General features: G+C 51.9%; 1 protein-coding gene across 1 annotated transcript in view; it reads left to right on the forward strand.

Annotated features, from left to right (window-relative positions):
• The window catches only part of GRIK3 (glutamate ionotropic receptor kainate type subunit 3), a 223,364-nt gene that overhangs the window by 186,419 nt on the left and 18,935 nt on the right, over positions 1 to 18,010 (forward strand). Inside the window, exons 11-13 of the mRNA XM_029948707.1 lie at positions 8,403 to 8,626; positions 14,131 to 14,249; positions 16,703 to 16,920. Coding sequence (XP_029804567.1) covers positions 8,403 to 8,626; positions 14,131 to 14,249; positions 16,703 to 16,920 — 561 coding nt within the window. The remainder of the gene's footprint in view (positions 1 to 8,402; positions 8,627 to 14,130; positions 14,250 to 16,702; positions 16,921 to 18,010) is intronic.

The raw sequence follows: 18,010 nt of genomic DNA on the forward strand, positions 1-18,010 counted from the left end.
CCCTCAGTCTACACAGGAATTTTCTAGCACTTGTCCCCATCTCTTTAGCTAGATATGGGTTTCCCCAGGCTAGTCATGGCCACCATGCTGATGGGGTGTGGCGGCTGGCTGGTGGAACATCAGACATCCCCTGTGACTCTGTGTTCCCTTCTGAAAACTGCAGGGTGTCAGGCCCTGGCTAAATGCTTCCTGGATTACCTTTCCTACACCTCCAAAGATGGATCCATCCAGGGTTCCCTTTGATCAAGTTATTCTGTTATTTGATTGATTAAGCTAAGCGGCATGCTAGCGCCGAGGCTACAGCAATGAACAGAGCAGACAGGCTCCCTTCCGCCCACCTCTGAGCTTACATTCTAGTGCAAGAAGCAGATAGTCAGGCGTGGAAGGGTGAGTCAGTGTGACCGTTCAGCCTGGACACGTGTCCTGAGAGAGAAGTGTGTCCAGGTAGAAACTTCGCTGGGTCACAGGCCGGGGCCTGGGCTGAGAGCCCTTTGGCTCGGAAACCACTGGGCAGTGGTCACTGGCCCATGCAGGAAACCCTGGGGGAAGGTCTTAGAGACTCGGGAGAGGTGGTGATGGCTCCTGAAATGCCTTCCCTGTCCCCTTGGCCAGCAGCATGCAGAGAAATCCGAGGGGGGGGGGGCTGGGTCATTTCTGGCTCCCGGGCATGCAGGTGGGAGGTGGCGTATAGAGGGTGAGTGAAGGAGGACTTGGGAGAGTATCTCCCAATAGGGCCACTGAACTTATGCACTGTGGTCTCCACCCTCCAGGTGGGCTGGCCAGCACGTCAGGATGACTTGGTCTCAGACACCCCACTGTTGCCCCACTTTGTCCCACCTTTTTCCCAGCCAAGGAACAGATCTGGACTCTGGCCTGTATACACTGGACCCAATCCCCGTTTACAAGGCCAAGGAAGGCTCTGTCCCAGCCCCCTCCTCTCTCCCCAAGCCTGCCCCAGGGCACTTGAAAGCAAGGCCTGCTGGGAGCTCACCTGGGGGTGGGACGGAGCCCTACATGGAGCTGGGCAGGCTGGGGGTGGGGGAAACAGTTGAACCCAAAGGGTGGACCCTCCCCAGGACGACAAGGCAGCCCAGGGCAATAACAAGAGAGGGATGTGGAGCTGAAGGTGTCACTAGGACTTACCGGAGGAGGGCCATGAGGACAGGTGAGGGCTTTCAATGAATAGGCCAGAAGTGAGGGGCCCATCAAGGGCCAGGGTCCAGGAAGCAGGGTCCTAACTCTGGAGGAAGACAGGCAGGGGGGCAAGGTCCAGGCGGACTGGCGTGGGTCATGTGGCTTCGGGGAGAAAGAGGGTGCTGATTAGGGAAACTGAGGCCAGAGCTCAGCCCCTTAGGCTGTGGTTAGGGTTGGTCAGGACGCTTGGGGGTACGTTGTTGCTCAGTCTTGCCAAAGAACTTTCCTGAGCCTCTTAGTGCCAGGCTTTGGGCTATCCTGGGGGACACAGTTGAATCCCTGCCCTCCTGGAGCTTAGGTACCGGCAGATGAGCAAGGTATTAAATGGTGACTCACAAATACAAATTTAGTTTTGCTAAGGGCAGCCCTGTTTCCCCTCTATTCCGATGTGTGCATCATTGAGGCTGCAGGTTGTCAAGTTAATGTCCAAGGCTGTTCAAGGAGCACTGTTTCCTTGAGCTTAGAATTTGGGAGTCATCCGCGGATGCTAGGGACATGCTTGCCAGGTATCTCTCCTCCACATCCACAATCATTCAGTCCCAGAATCTCTACCGACAGCGGGCTTGGAGCCAGGCATTGTGCTAGGCATGGGGAGGACTATGCTGGGAAGACACAGACTCAGAGCCTGCTCCCATGAGCTTCTATGGTCCAGGAGGGGAGAAATCCCCCAGTCCCTCTAAATCCCAACTGTGATCAGTGCTAGAAGCAAAAATACTTGGTGCCCTGAGATGAATCACCAGGAGACCTGACGTCATCTGGGAGTTTTGTGGATGTGATATTTGAACTGAGATCTTCAGGAGAGGTAGACATTAGCAAGACAAAGAGCTTGTGGAGGAAGTTCCAGGTAGAAAAATGCAGAGGTGCAAAGGTCCTGGGGTGAGAGAGAGTGTGCATGGATGGGGGGGATCTGAAAGAAGCCAGTAGAAAGCGAACAAGAGGACGTGAGGTAAGTAAAGGCCAGAGAGGCAAGTAAGGGTCAGGTCCACACTTTCCAGCTCAGTAACCACCAGCCACTGGGGTTATTTAAATTTAAACTTAAGTTAATGAAAATTAATGTTTAAAATTATTTCATTCAAAACTAATTAAATAAAAGTATAAATTCAGTTCCTCAGTTACACAGGCCACATTTCAAGATCTTGGCCACATTTGGCTAGTAGTTACCACATTGGACAATGCAAATATAGAACATTCCCACCGTTGCAGAAGATTCTCTTGGACAGAAAGTTCTCTTAGGTCATGAAAGGCTTAAGGAACCCCTGATAAGAATTTTTTTATCCTAAGGGCCAGAGGGAGTCTTGACCTATGTGAAGCAGGATTGGGAGCAGGGAAGTTCTAGCTGGAGAAACCTCACTTTGAGAAAAGAATGGAAGGTGAATTCTACAGACACTACATACGTGACAGGGAGCCAACAGACAGAGCCCTGGGGGAAAGCCCCGTGTGTGTAGCAGGAGTGAAACTGGTTTCCCTGGGTGGTTGTGGAAGGATCTAGAGGGAAGTGGGGCTGAGGAGGCATGTTCTTGCAGCCACAGGACTCAGAAGCCCGACCAGCCGATGTGAAGTGTACTCAATGGCAGCCATGTATGGTCAGGAGCCAGAGTCAAGTTCTTGTCTCTGGGAATGGAACCTGGGTTCAGGACAGGGCAGGGTGGGCCCAGCCATAGAGGCTGCTCACCTGAATGGGGAGGTGGAAGGAGCTCCATTCATCCTGCCCAAGATCTAAGCGGCAGGTGTAAGAGTGACCCAGGTCTGTCACAGCAAATGGCCACAAACTAGGTGGCTTAAAACAATAGGAATTTATTCTGTCTGAGTTCTGGAGGCCAGAAATCAGAAGTCAAGGGGTTGGCTGTATCAGTCTCTTTTTTAAATTTTTAAAAAATATTTATTATTTTTGAGGGAGAAAGAGACAGAACACGAGCTGGGGAGGGACAGAGAGAGGGAGACACACAATCCGAAGCAGGCTCCAGGCTCTGAGCTGTCAGCACAGAGCCTGATACGGAGCTCAAACCCGCAAACCATGAGATCCTGACCTAAGCCGAAGTTGGACGCTTAACCAACTGAGCCACCCAGGGGCCTCAGAATCAGTCCCTTTTGAGGGAGAATGTGTCCCACGCCTCCCCACTGGCTCCCAGTATGGCCGGCCATCCTTGGCGTTCCTTGGCTGGATGCTGCATCACCCCAGTCTCTGCCTGCATTGTCACAGGGCCTTCTCTGTGTGTCCCTGTGTGTCCTCCTCTCTTCTTATAAGGATGCCAGGCATTGGATTTAGAGCTCACCCTAACTCAGTATTTACTTCACTTTAGCTTGATTCCTTCTGCAAAGACCCTGTTTCTGGATCTTCCAGGTCAGTGAACATGTAGAGATATGGGGCGAATGGTAAGAGAGAGAGAGAGAAAGAATGAATGTGGCAGCACCGTGCCCCTTCCCGCATACCTTGCCCTGCACATCTCTTTCCATTCAGCTGTTCCTGAGTTCTGTGCTTTCTAATGGCTGTTGAGCTAAGTGGCTAAACCATTTACATTCCCACCAACAACCTAGGGGAGATCTAATTGCTCTGCATCCTCATCACCACTTGGTATGATCATTTTTTTTTTGCAATTTTGCAATTCTGATAGGTATGCGGTGGTATTATGGGAATTTCAAACCACTTGGGGAGTGTTGTTGGGGACGTCCGAACTACTGTGATACGGAGTCCAGATAAATACAGGCTCCTACGGGAGCCAGTCCACAATGAGCGCCCATGGTGCCACAGGCTCATGAATGGCTGATGAATTTAGGGGCACTCTGCAGGAGCCAGAAACAGATCTTTGGGGGAAGCGAACATGCCCACTGAAGTTAGAGTATGTCCTTCCTTTCCACAGCCTTAGACACTCTCCCAGCATCTATCTATCTGATGCTGTTTAATCTCAGTGGCAGTAATAAGTATGATTTTATTGGGGGGGTGGGTTGAGGGAAGAGCCTATTTCCAAGTAAGGTCACATTCACAGGTACCAGGGATTAGGACTTGAACGTATTTGGAGGGTGCGTGCAATTCAACCCACTATGCATGACTGGTGTGGTAGTGTGGTAAAATATTGGGTTGGAGGTCGTGGCGAACTGGGTCCAGGTCCCGGCTCAGCCATTCACCAGCTTCTTGGAAGGCAGCCGTGCTCACTACTGTGCCACCAATGCCACCGGTCACTCAAATAAGTAGAGTTTGAACTAATCTCCTAGCCTGATTGAGCCACAGTGCCCTCATCGAGAATGTGGTGATAACATTTACGGCCACATGGGACTGCCGGGAGGATTGTATGTGTAGCCTGACTAGTAACGCTTGGTGTATAGGAACCATCCATGAAACAGTGGTTCTCACTATTTTAACTGTAGCAGGTCACCGTGTGAGCCACAAGACACCCTGGGGGACCCCTGCCAAGAGGCAGAGCACAGAGGTGGGGAATCTGATGGAGACCATATTGGGAACGCAAATAGGCAGGTGCCAACCGGAACACCAGACACACGTAGCAAGCTGGGGCTCAGGCGGGGGGCAGATCTTTCCCTCCCTTAAGCCAGGGAGGACCCCTGGCTTAAGAGAAGGCTGACCACTAATAAGTTGCCAGAGCTGGGACCATGGTCACAAGTCTGTTCTTAGAACCAGGTTTCCTTGGTTTCACTTTCTGGCACAAGGCAACCAGTAGCCAAGAGGACTGGATGCTAAGGGCCAAACTATGGAGCTGTTGCTGGTTAAGTCATTCTTGCCTTTAGCTCTGGTTGTTGGAAACATGGTAGAGCAAATGGTGACAAGTGGCCGCATACAAGTATGACATAAAGTAGGAGAGGCTGGAGCCAGGTGGGTCCTCACAGATTTGTGGTAAGTGAAAAGCTGGTTATGGGGATGACCTAATGTCCAGGCAGGGTTCTCTGGCCCATTTTAAGGGTATAGAGAAGGTATGGAAAGGTCCTCGAGGCAGATGGGACCAACAAATCACTCATAAGACCATAGACTGTGCCAGACAAGTCAAGTTTGGTTTGGTCAAGGATATGATTCCTGTGAATGTGAGAGAGCCAAGGCCTTGGACCTTCTCAGAGCCTCGGTTTCCCTTCATAAGAAATCGAGGTTGGGCTCGATGTTTCTGAAGGTCTCCCTCCCATCCAGCTCTGACAGCCTACGATTTTATAAACCATCCTCAAAGAAAACCTCAAAGAAAACTTGCATGAGTGGGAAGAACCCGCCAGAGTGGGGCCTTTCATTCTGAGTAATGAACTGAAGCAGCAGAGGCCTGACATCTGTTCCACTCTTTCAAGGGAAGCTGGACAAACTAAGGCCTTTTTTCAGAGAACTCATAACCAACGGTGAAATGTAGTGTTTCCTGCCTAAACCAAAACTGAAGTGGAGAACACCAGCTTTCCTGAAGCCCAAGGGAAAGCACACATCAAAACTCCCCTTGAAGAAAGGCAGGTTGACCAGCTGACTCGCTGCTGTAAGCACAGAATGCCGTGGATGCCCGCCTCCCAGCATGCGAGAGCCGGAGGACAGGAGGCTGGTGAGAAGGTGCTGAAGGTTCCGTGATCCCCAGTCACTGGCCCTTTCATGCAACTTGCCATCAAAGCCAAAGGAAGATTGGCACCATTGACTTTGAGGTTCTTCCCAAGAACCCACTCCAAGCCTCAGAAGCCATTCCCAGAGACCAGCTCCAAATAAACAGTGATTGGAGTCAGAGCAGAGCCTCTCAAAGCAATGTGCTTTGAAGGGATGGGGCCAGGGAAAGCCAAGTTCTAGAATCAAAAGCCCACTACACCCCTGTGATGCCAACATTTTACAGGATCCTAGAACTCAGGATGGAAAGGAACCTTCCAGTGTGTCCCACCCTGACCCCAACCCCTCTGAGTCCCAGCAACATCCCCAGCAGAGACTGACTTGACCGGAAGCTCTGTAGGAGCAGGAGCTGGGTCTCCTGCTCAGCTCTGCAGCCCAGACTGGAGCATAGGAAGTCTTTTTTTTTTTTTTAATGTTTATTTATTTTTGAAAGAGAGAGAGAGCACATGAGCAGGAGGGGCAAAGACAGAGAGAGAGGGAGTCACAGAATCGGAAGCAGGCTCCAGGCTCTGAGCTGTCAGCACAGAGCCCAATGTGGGGCTTGAACTCAGGAGCCATGAGAGCATGACCTGAGCTGAAGTCAGATGCTTAACCCACTGAGCCACCCAGGCTCTTCCACCCAATGAATGTTTTTACAGATCTGGAGCACAGTAGGTCTGAGAAGACACCCAATACTCACTCTGCATCTTCCCTGAGAGTTCTCTCCTTTTGTTGCATTCCTTTGTACACACCCTGAACTGACAGGGCTCCAGGGAGGCACTCTGCATTTCATCTTCCTCTGCCTTCGAAGCTAGGCAAGTTCTGACTCACGAATTCAGACATTTACAAAAGGAAGGTCCCAGTACGAAATGTCCTTTGTATTAGGCTCCTCCTCCCTGTCTGCCCCAGGTTCTAAGGTTCACCGAACCCTTGGGCTCCAAATGTCAATAATCGGCTAAAGGGTCTGCCATTAAAAGGAAAAGGAAGGTGGGGGGCGGTGCAACATCAGGGTTGTGTGTTTGCCAGTGCCCTCCGCCCCCATCCTGGGTCATCTGTAGTCTTTTACGAGCTGGGGTTCTACCCAGATAAGCCTTCCTTTCCTTGAAGTCTGATTTCAACTTGGTTGTTTGTTCCTATTCTAGGACTGGTGAAGTCAGAGTTAGTGTTAACAGTTACCATTGAGTAAACAATTTGATGAATGTGCACCTCCTCCGCTAGATTCTAAGCCCAAAACCATGTCTGTTTGGCTAACCTCTGTATCCCTAGTGCTTAGTGGAGCTCATAAAATGAATGAGTGAGTGAGTGAGCGAATGAATGAATGAATGAGGCTGGACCACGCCAGCGGGTGGCCACCTAGAGACATTGCCTTGGAAAGGGATCTCCAAAGTAGCCGCCTTGCCTATGCAAAAGTGGCCTTAGTGCTGGTCTTGAGGACCCATGTCCTCTCTTTGTTCTGCCCATACCTGAAATAGGGAAGTGATGATAGCTTGGCTCACGTTCTGATATGTAAATAGCCACAGGAGCCCTCCCAGAGGAAAACAATATTAACTAACAAATATCACAGAGGCTGAGCTGCAGCTTGGGAATGGACAAACAAAGCAGTAAATCACCTCCAGTCCCAACTGCACTTAGGAACTCACAGGTAAATAGGCAGATAAAGCAAAAAGTCACACAGCCACACATCCTGGCTTCAACCTCAGCAGGTTAGGACCTTACCATGGGGCAAAGCAAGCTTCATGGGAGTTTAGAATTGGGTGCCATCGGAGAGGGCTTCTTGGAGGAGGCAGCCTGTGCAAAGAAATACGGTAGGTGGGTAAGAGTTAGACAATAGGGAGAGGGCATTCTCAGTAGGGCACAGTGTGCAAAGCATGGAGCTGTGAAAAAGGCAATGTGGTAATCAGGAAGCAGTTAAATGCGGTCTCCTGTAACAGAAGAGCAGTGGGGTGGAGGCTGGAAAGATGGGAATGACGGATTATAGATTTTTAATTGGGAAAAGCTAAGATCGAAGAAACAGACCTTTAATTATTACCCTCATTAAAATTGTGGCCAGCTAAAATCGACCAACATAGGAACATTCCTAGCCTTCCCCACCCCCTTCCTTTCTTCCTCTGCTTTGCCCTCCTCCCTCCCCTCCCCTATTGAAGAGGGCTCCGGACTTCTCTCTCCTTCCAAAGAAGGCAGTCAAGAAGGGGTGGGAGGGGAAAACAGATTCAAATAAGGCTTGTTGTGGATTCTGTGTCCTCTTCATGATGTTTGAAAGTCACAAATAAAGAACAGGAGCTATTTTTAAATGTTTGTGGATGGTTGAACTATATTTACTTGACAAAGCATCATTTTGAGAATGAACCCCCATGGGTCACAGCTTTAATAGGGCTCCATTCTCTGCATGTCGATATCACTGTCCTCTTCCTGAGGGCCAAGAGCTCTTGGAGAACGGGGGTCAAGGCTAACTATTGTTGTCTGCCCAGGATGCCATGCATGGCATGGCCAGGAGAAAAGTTAGTAGAAGTTGAAACTGCAGAGTCATCAAGTGACCCAAGGCTCAGACGAAGGACTCCATTTCACTCCTCACCCTCTCTCCTCCGGGAGAAGGTGTCTGTCCCCAACTAGTCTGAGGCTTTGCCCTCATGTCTGTCTGTGTGTGTCTTTCTCATTGCAGAAGGCAGATCTGGCCGTGGCCCCCCTGACCATCACCCATGTCCGCGAGAAGGCCATCGACTTCTCCAAGCCCTTCATGACGCTCGGTGTCAGCATCCTGTATCGAAAGCCCAATGGCACCAACCCTAGTGTCTTCTCCTTCCTCAACCCACTCTCCCCAGACATTTGGATGTACGTGCTCCTTGCCTACCTGGGTGTCAGCTGTGTCCTCTTTGTCATTGCCAGGTAAGGGGAATGCCTTGGCCAGAGCCCTGGCCCCAGGTTGGGGTTTTAGGGCACCAGACTGGTTTCTACATCCTCAGTCCTTCATGCAGAAGGCCCACGTTTAAGCCACTGCCATGCCTGCTCCTCTGTCCCTCGCTGAGGCTCAGATAACTTTTATATCCTTCAATATATATATATATATCCTACCACCTACTATCTGTCACACCTGTTAGCAACCCCCTTGTGCCATCGGTTGGTCGCATGAAGTAGACCCGGCACTTGCTTGTTGGAGGGAGGAGGTAACTAGGGGGCAGGTTCAGCTCACTGTTTACTGAGCACCTGGTGTTTGCCAAGCACCATGCTCTGTGCTTTACAGCCATTGTCTTATGTGACTGTCTCAGCCCACTGTGAAGGGGAGACTGCTGGGGCCCACAGAGGTCCCATGCTCTCCAAGGCCATCCTAGCAATAAGGGACACATTTGGCATTTGAACTCGGGTCACCTGGGGTTTTATGTGTGACCCACATCTCTGGCCACCCAGACGTTTGTCTTTCGCCCCTGCCCTGAAGTGGCAGCTCTGGGCCCTCTGCCCCTCCTTCCAGGCTCCAGCCCCAGCCCCTGCCCTGGTTCTTTTTTCTCTAAATCCTAACAAGGTGCGAAGAGGGACTTCTCTGGAGAGGCAATTTGAGATCCAAGGACTTCGTGTTTTGGCCCTTTTTTTTCCTCTCTGGAGTCTTCTTTGAAAGCCTTGCCCCCACCCCCCTCCCTCTCGCTCCCTCCTCCCGCACTGAGAGAGACCAAAGGGAAGGATGTGAGGGATGAAACTGTCCTGCTTCGGAAGCCCTGGCTGCCAGCTGGCCGCCGCCTGCCCAGCGGCCCAGCCCGCCGCCCGGAGGCCTGCAGCACGCCTCTTTCTCTAATGGCCTAACAAGCCTTTGAAAGCAGGAGTCACTCTCCAGAGCTCTTACTGTAATTTTAGCGGCTCCAGCCCACACTCGGCTCCCCTCCCCCTGCAAAACAGGTTCTCCGGCATTCCTTCTGCCTGTTCTGTGGGCAGCCGGTCCCTCTCCAGCCCCTGGCCTTTCAGCCTGCTTTTCACCGCCTGCCTCCTGGCTAGGAAGGAAGAGCCTCCCTTCCCAAGGTTGGGCTGGGGAGGCTTCCCAGAAGAGATGGGATTTCTGCAGCTACTGGAATGACACAGGACACCTGAGGGGACAGGAGAGGGACAAGGGACCTGGCCACAAAGCCATGAGCAGTGCCATAGTACAGTTGGCACATTATGGAACACACATGGCACACCCATCCCGTCTGATCCTTTAAAAGGTCCGGGGGCGGGAGGGTGGGTGTGGGTATAATCATCCCCACTTTGCAGAAGTCACAAATGAGGTTCATCGAGGCTAAGTCGGTGCCTCAGGTCAGAAAGCTTTCTCCTGCAGAGTCGGGTTCCGGAGCAAGGCCTGTCAATCTGAAGTCGGGTGGCAATCACAGGTGCCTTTGGGGCTGGGCAGGAAGCAAGCGGGAGTGAAGCAGGGAGGGTGAGAGACAGAAGCAGAGTGGAGGACACCCTCCTGGGAAGGGCAGCCACTCTGGGCTCCAGCAGACGGCCCTAGGTAGGAATGGGGGCCCAGAGGGGCAGAGTTCATGGTTTTAGAGAGACATTCAGATTTTTTAAGCGACATCTCATGACTTTTTCTTTAAATGTTTATTTATTTTTGAGAGAGGAAGGGAGAAAAGGGCAGAGAGAGGAAGACACAGAATCCGAAGCAGGCTCTAGGGTCTGAGCTGTCAGCACAGAGCCCAATGCGGGGCTTGAACTCATGAGCCTCGAGATCATGACCTAAGCCAAAGTCGGATGCTTAACTGACTGAGCCACCCAGGCGCCCCATCATGATTTATGTGTAGCGACTAACTTAATTTTTTTACAATGCTGTTAGGGTCAAGCACAGCACATCCATAGGGTAGAGGTGGCCCTCTGTCCCCTTCCACCTGGCCTGTGGCCTCTGGACCCCTCCATGCTGGCTGCTAGAGAGCTGGCCCCCAGCGGAGGGGCCTGTGGAGCCAGAGCAGGTCCCCAGGCCCACGTCAGGACAGCTCCGGTGTATCACACAGCTGTCCATCTTGTACAGTGGCCTGGCCCGTGTCTGCCCAGCACCAGGAGTCCAGGCATTAACCACAGCCTTTGTCCACCTGGGGAGGCAGAAGGACAAAGGAAAGGAGGGAGCGTGCATTCTCACGCAGAACAGGACTGTGGTTAAGGGAAGAAGAGACGGTCTAGCCACAGTCTCTGCTCTGTCAAAACCTCTCTCAGGCTGGACTTCGGCCTCTTCCCTGGACGGAGCCAGAGAATCTACAACAGCCCTGCTAGCTCTTACCCGTGTGCAAGACTGGCACAATCCTTAGTGGCAGCAAGCCATTAATCCAAGCCCCATTGTTAACTTTGGGGGTGCCTTCCCTGTTACTTTAGGGGAGCCTTCCTTGCTGTCCAGCATCTGGCTCACTCCTGTTCTCTCCTGTGGCCTTGGGGTTAGAGTCTGGGCCCTCCAGCCCACTGAGGGCAGGGGCGCCATCACCGGACTACTCCAAACCGCCTCCCCATCTGTGAAATGGGCACCCATTATACTGTCAACCTCAAACGGTAGTGAGGAGCCAGGCCTAATCCAGTACTCAATAACCAAGAGGCCTGCTCTAGAGCCAGAGGGTTTTATGATGAGAAGCAGCTCCCCTCTGGGAATCTGTCCTATTGAAAGTCACCACCGAGCCCCACTTTACGGTCCCCCCCAAATCTCAAAAGGCTTCTCAGCAAATCTCGAAAGCGTATCCTCAGAGCCTAGGCACCGGTGAGGTATCCTCCGGGGTGCTCCTTCCAGCAGAGTGTGCGACAGTGGGAGACGCTCAGGCCCAACGCCCTCCCTAGAGGGTGGTTAAGAGCACCTAAGAGCACCTATAAAGTCATTACTGGGAGCTCGGTAGATCCGGAAGAACTGATCTGGGAAGAGGCTGGTGACTTATTAAATGAAAAATCCAAATTTTAGGGAGTACTATGGTATGATTTTTGCTTGTGTCGAAAAAGTATCCCAGGAACCGTGCACGTGTGTGTGTGTGTGTCACACAGGACTGGGGCACTCGCTCGGGAACCATCATCTCTCACCCCGCCTCCCGGCGTGTTCGGGATGAGGCTCCCCCTGTCCTCCGTAAAAACGCTTCAGAACCCACCACTCTCTGGCTCACTCCCAGGTCTCAGAAATCCTAGGTCTCTCTCTAACCACAAACATTGTTCCAATTCAGAAGCTAGAAGGTTGAGGGACTCCTGAGTGGCTCTGTCAATTAAGTGTCCAACTCTTCGTTTTGGCTCACGTTGTGATCTCAAGGGTTGGTTGGTTCAAGCCCTCCCTCTCTCTCTCAAAAATAAATAAAAACTTAAAAAAAAAAAAAAGAAAAAGTTGAGTCCAGTATAGCCCTCGACATCCCTAGACTTCTAGTCTCACCATTTCTAGGAGTCACAAATCAGACTTCTTCCCTCCCCCAGCAGCCCCGTGGGAATCCCCCTCCCCAGACTTCCCAGGGGTGAGGGGGAAGGATGCGAGGACCGCTGAACACGCGGCCCTCCAGAGACCTCTTCTCCAGAACCTTCCCACAGCAGCCTCTGCCTCTATTCTCCTCCACCTTTATCTCCTCTTTCTGGATTGTTAGAGCCCCTAGCCAGTTCATGGCCATCCCCTTTGAATATCCCCGTCTTGGTTTGAAGCCTCACTTTAAAATTTCATGCATGCAGGATCTTCCCACTTTGTGAAGACAAAATTTTCTCATGTGAGCTTTGGTGATCAATGTATAATTTATTAAAGCTTTGGCGGGGGGCATGGAAAAGCCACAACATCATGCTTAAAGCATATCACACGTTAAAAAGCAAAACAAAATTCCCCTGGACATGTCTCTCATCTCAGGATCCCACCCCATGCCAGCCACCCCAGCCTCTTGGACACTATCTCTAGGGACTTTCCGTCTCCCCCCCCCCCGCCCCCACCGAGTTTGCCAGCCTTCCCCTGGTTACATATCCTCAACCGCAAGTCCTACAATAAACAAAACTCCTTCCTGTAATTGGGACTTCTTTTCCTTAGAAGACAGTGGGGGGCTTTAAGTAACAATCTTTTCCCTGTCATACAGGTATTTGTATATGCAGAGAGAAAAAATCTGAACACTTATGTAACACATTGTTCTCTCCGGGGATGGGAACTTCCAGGACTTTTCACTTTTTCACTGTATTCTTCTAGACTCTGAATATTTTATGAAGAGTATGTTTTGCTTTTATTTTTCCATTTTAAGAATATAATTAGAAAGCAGATTCTTGGGGTGCCTGGGTGGCTCAGTTGGTTAAGTGTCCAGTTCAGCTCAGGTTACGATCTCACAGTTTGTGGGTTCGAGCCCCACGTCAGGCTCTGTGCTGACAGCCAGGAGCCTGCTTTGGATTCTGTGTCTCCTTCTCTCTTTGCCCCTTCCCCGCTCACACTCTTTCCCTCCTTCAAAAATAAATAAACATTAAGGGCACCTGGATGGCTCACTCGGTTAAGCATCCGACTTCAGCTCAGGTCATGATCTCACTGTTCATGAGTTCGAGCCCTGTGTCGAGCTCTGTGCTGACAGCTTGAAGTCTGGAACCTGCTTTGGATTCTGTGCCTTCCTCTCCCACTCACCTCTCTCTCTTTCTCCCTCTCTCTCAAAAATAAATAAACATTAAAAAGTTTAAAAAAGTAAATAAATAAGCATTAAAATTGTTTTTAAAAAGAAAAGCCAATTCTTATTTTTAAAAATTCCCGTAATCCATATAAAGCAAGAGGCTTCCCTGGAATTCCTGCCACCATTCTAACCCCCTCCCCAGAGGGAAACCCTGAGATTTTTTTAGATAAGAATCTTCCCAGACTCTTCCTATGATTTTGTAAACACACATAAGTAAAGAGGCTGTGTCTTTCGGAATCTGTTTATACAAATGTGATCATACGGTTCTTCTTTTTATCACCTTTTTTTTAACCCCAAGCATGTGTGGAAGGTCCTTCCCCGGCAGTGCATCTAGACATCTATCAGATGTGTGACGTTGCAGAGTATGGTTCTGACAGAGTTTACTTAATCATTTTCCTGTTGAAGGACATTTAGGCTGTTTCCGGTTTTTTGCTATTACAAACAATGCCTTGATAAACACCCTCTTTAGGATCGTGTGCGCGTGTTTTTTCTAGGCTGGATAATGAGTCGCAGAATGGCTAGGTTGAAGGGCATGTACGCTTTTAATTTTAAGAGATACTGCTGAATTACGTTTACAACCAGAAAAGGGCACTAATGATAAAGAACGAGGAGCAAAATGGCCCTGGTTTCCCATTCCCTGCCTCCCCGGCAGAACACTAAGTAAATCGATGTTAAAGGGGAGGCTCAGGGCAGTGTCTGCTAAACAGGCAGCCCCCGGGGCGTGGATGCCCCTTCTGCCCCCTCCCCACAGGCTCCCCGCAGCTCCACCCCACCCCTCCCCTGTCCCTGCTGCAGGTTCAGCCCTTATGAGTGGTACGATGCTCATCCCTGCAACCCTGGCTCCGAGGTGGTAGAAAACAACTTCACTCTCCTCAACAGCTTCTGGTTCGGCATGGGGTCCTTGATGCAGCAAGGTACGTGCCCTCTCCCCAGGGGCCTCCTCGGAGGCAGCACCTCCTCTCCCCAGTCCTCAGAGTCGGCCCTCTCTCCAGGGCCTGCTAAGCCGTCAGCAGGTTAGAGACAGCTGGAGACTCAGGTGTGTACTCTTGTCTCAGGTCCCTGGCTGGACCGGCTCAGGGTCTGAGACTGAAGAGAAGCCAGCCCTCGGGGATGCGCGGGGCTCATCCCTAGCCTCTCTTGCTCTAGCTGCGGTGGACATACAGCATCCTGCTTCCAGGGACCGACCCCACCGTTGGTCTCACCGAGTCTTAGACTCTGGCTGAGCAAAGTGGAGCTGAGGATGGGGGAGACTGGAGGCAGGGAGGCTGGGTGGGAGGCCACTGCTGGAATGAAAGCGCAAGACCTGAACTGGGGCAGCATGAATGGGGGTGGAGGACAGTGATGGACCAAGAGAGCTTCCGGATGTAGCAGGGACAGGACTCAGTGACCACCCAGGCGAGGGGAGCCTAGGAACTGGGGCCATGGCTGAGGTGGGGATGTTAGCCTGAGCGCATCAGGGGTGGTAAGCACGGAAGGCTGCTGTTTTCTTATGTCCTCTAGTGTGGGGGCCGGTATACCCGACCTGGCGCTTGCCTGCCTGGTGGGCCTGCCCTTTGGCCAGATCAGCAGCTGCTCAGATGTCTCAGAAAGCAGAGTTCATGCATGGGCTGCAAGGAGCGTGGTGCAGACACACCATGGGCCAAAGCATGGATGCAGGGAAAGTAGCCCCCAGGCAGGAAAGACCCCCAGGGAGGACCCCACTGCCACGGCCCTGCGCACCAGGCTTGCTGGCTGGGAGTCCTGTGCTCCTTGCATCTGCCTCTTGAGTCACAGGTTAGAGCCTCTTAACTCAGGGAATGGGGTGTTAGGGGTGTGGAACCAAATTCTATGCCTGTCAGGGTCCCACTGAGGGGCAGTGGGTGACAAGGGGCAAGGAAGGGAAGGGAATCCCAGGGGCAAACTCCCTGTTCCTCGCTCACCTGCGTGTGCTCGCAAGGCCCAGTACAAACCCTGGTCCTCGGTACACCTCCATCAGCAAATGCCAGATGAAAGATATTATCCCAGCGTGTCCCCGAGTGACCGCTACATGCCAAGCCTGTGCTGGGCCCTTGAACAGAGGAAGAGGAGAGAGAAGTCTGCCCCCAACTGGAGTGATCTCCCAGCCATGACAGAGGTCAGCTCAGGGGCCTGGGGAGGGATCCAGCAGAGCCTGGCAGATTCCACCAAGCCAACAAGGAAAACAAGTCATTCTCCCTCTTGGGGGCTCAGCCCTAGCCCAAGCTGGGAGCAATCTGGGGGCGACAGGGAGGGGTAGGCAGATGAAGCTGGTGTGGCCGGGTGGAGGGGAAGAGAGCCCCCAAACCCCCCAGTGGTCTCCAGAGCTGGGAAGTGACAGGCGGCTCTCAAGGAAGTGCTTCCTTCCGTCCCCACTATTAATGAGCATCCGGAAGCCTCACCTTGCTTCGTTGTCCATTATCTTTTCTCGGTGACAGTTGGGAAAGACCTGGAAAGCCCCTCAATGCAGTAATAGCTTCTCTCCAGCTGCTATTCAAAGCACGGCCCCCTGATATATTCCCCACGAGGTTTTGATTAGGAGGGAGAAAAATAGTTATGTATTTGAAAAACTCTCCTTTGAGTGATTTCTTTGAGAAAAAAAAATCATCCATATCAAAGCAGACACTTTTCAGATTGCAGGTCCAAATATTCTGGAAAGTTCAGGAGTCACTTGCTATTTAAATCTCTTGAAAGCCGCCTAGTTAATTACTTCAGTTAGAAGGTTTCATCTAAATTGTGCTCTGCACCCAAGGTCAGGGAGGAAGAGTGATCTATTTCAGCAAAGAGCTTCAAAAAATGTTGATTTTCTCCTCCTGCGAAGCACCACCCTGCAATCCTGTATTTGTATACCACTTGTATTTACAATGCACTTTCTCTCCGATTCTGTCCCCTTCTTTGTGCGAGGCTGGGATGGAGGAAGGACGGTCCTTTGTACTTTGCAGAGTTCCAAAGGGGAAAAGTGTCTGGCACATCACGCAGAGTGGGAAGACTAGTCACTCAGGAGCCCAGGGCTGTCTACTCAGAACCTAGGACGACAGTGGGCTGACAAGACCATGAAAATGGTGTGCATGTGTGCCTGTTGTTCTAGAACAACGGTTCTTAAAGTTTAGCCTGCATCCGAATCCCCTGGAGGGCTCACCAAAACCACATTGCTGCGCCCTACCCCTCAAGTGACGGATTCAGTAGGTCCTGGGAAGGGGCCTGAGAATGTGCATGTCTAATAAGTTCCCAGGTGGTGCTGATGGTGCTGGTCCAGGGACGCACTGAGAACTGCTGCTCAGCTGTGCCTGGATTGTCAGTGGAGTCTGTGACCCAGAGGACGTGAGCAGCCCTAGACATTGTCAGGGACCACCTGCCTTCTCCATCCTCCCAGGGTCAGAGCTGATGCCCAAAGCCCTGTCCACGCGCATCATTGGTGGCATCTGGTGGTTCTTCACGCTCATCATCATCTCCTCCTATACGGCCAACCTGGCTGCCTTTCTGACCGTGGAGCGCATGGAATCGCCCATCGACTCTGCCGATGACCTGGCCAAGCAAACCAAAATCGAGTATGGTGCTGTCAAAGACGGGGCCACCATGACCTTTTTCAAGGTGAGACCCTCCCCCTCCATTGCAGCACCACGAACTGACCCTCCCACGCCCTTCACTGTTCTTCCCTAACTACACAGACCCCCCGGGCCAGGACTCCCCGGGCTCAGGCCCTCCCTGTCTGAGAGCAGTTGGTTTCAGGGAGCTTTGATGATGTGGCCACCTGAGTCGGTCCCAGCATGGGTCCTACATGTCGTCACTCCTGGAACAAGCAGGGTAAATGTGCTGTTTTCTTAAATCATCATGGGTGGGACATTGAGGCTGGAAATGGGGAAGGAGAAGCGTTGCCCAAACACACAAACAGGTGCTGGGAGCCAGTGAGCTCCCTGCCCTTGGCTTAGGGTCTTAGTGGGTGGCCTCCATCTCCCAAGAGGCTGGCCTGCCCTAGGGGGTGAGCTCTTCACCACACAGAGGGCAGCCATGGGCACGTCCTCCGAAGAAGGGAGGAGGTAAAGACTTGAACAAGCATCCATAAACATGTCTTAGCGTCTTACACTCTTGGAAGGCCAGTGTCCAGATACTGCCCCTGCCACCTGCGCCGTTCCCGTCCTGAGGGGTATCCAGCCAGGGCTTTCCTCCTCCTGCTTTGGTAGGAGGTGGCTCAGTTCCCCAAGGGTGTCCGCCTTCTCCCAGAGTAGCCAGGGTGGACAGATGGACTGACCCTGAGAACCAGTAAAGTTCTTCTGGAAAGTAAAGTAAAAACCACAACAGCTACTGCCACCAAGAGCTCGAGGTGGGCCAGACCAGCAGCATGGCCTCACTGAATCATCACGACAAGTCCTGCAAGGGGGGAACCGCAACGATGTCCGTGCTGAGGCTCAGAGTGATTAAGCAGGGTGTTCGAGAACTCAGAGCCAAAGGACCCAGGTCTGCCTTCCTCCACAGTCCACCTTCTAGGCCATTTGTTCTCAGACTGGAGGGTGCATCTGAACCGCCTGGAGGGCTTGGGAAAAGCCCAGATTCCTGGGCCCCACCCTTGGAGTTTCTGGTTTAGTAGGTCTGGGGCAGGGCTGAGGATGCACATTTGTAAGGAGTTCCCACACTTGGAGAACCAATTCTCTAAGGGTTTCTCGGAAACGGATAGGATTCGGGA

This window comes from Suricata suricatta, chromosome 8 (assembly GCF_006229205.1).
Source record: "Suricata suricatta isolate VVHF042 chromosome 8, meerkat_22Aug2017_6uvM2_HiC, whole genome shotgun sequence".
In the NCBI taxonomy this organism is placed as follows: Eukaryota; Metazoa; Chordata; class Mammalia; order Carnivora; family Herpestidae; genus Suricata; species Suricata suricatta.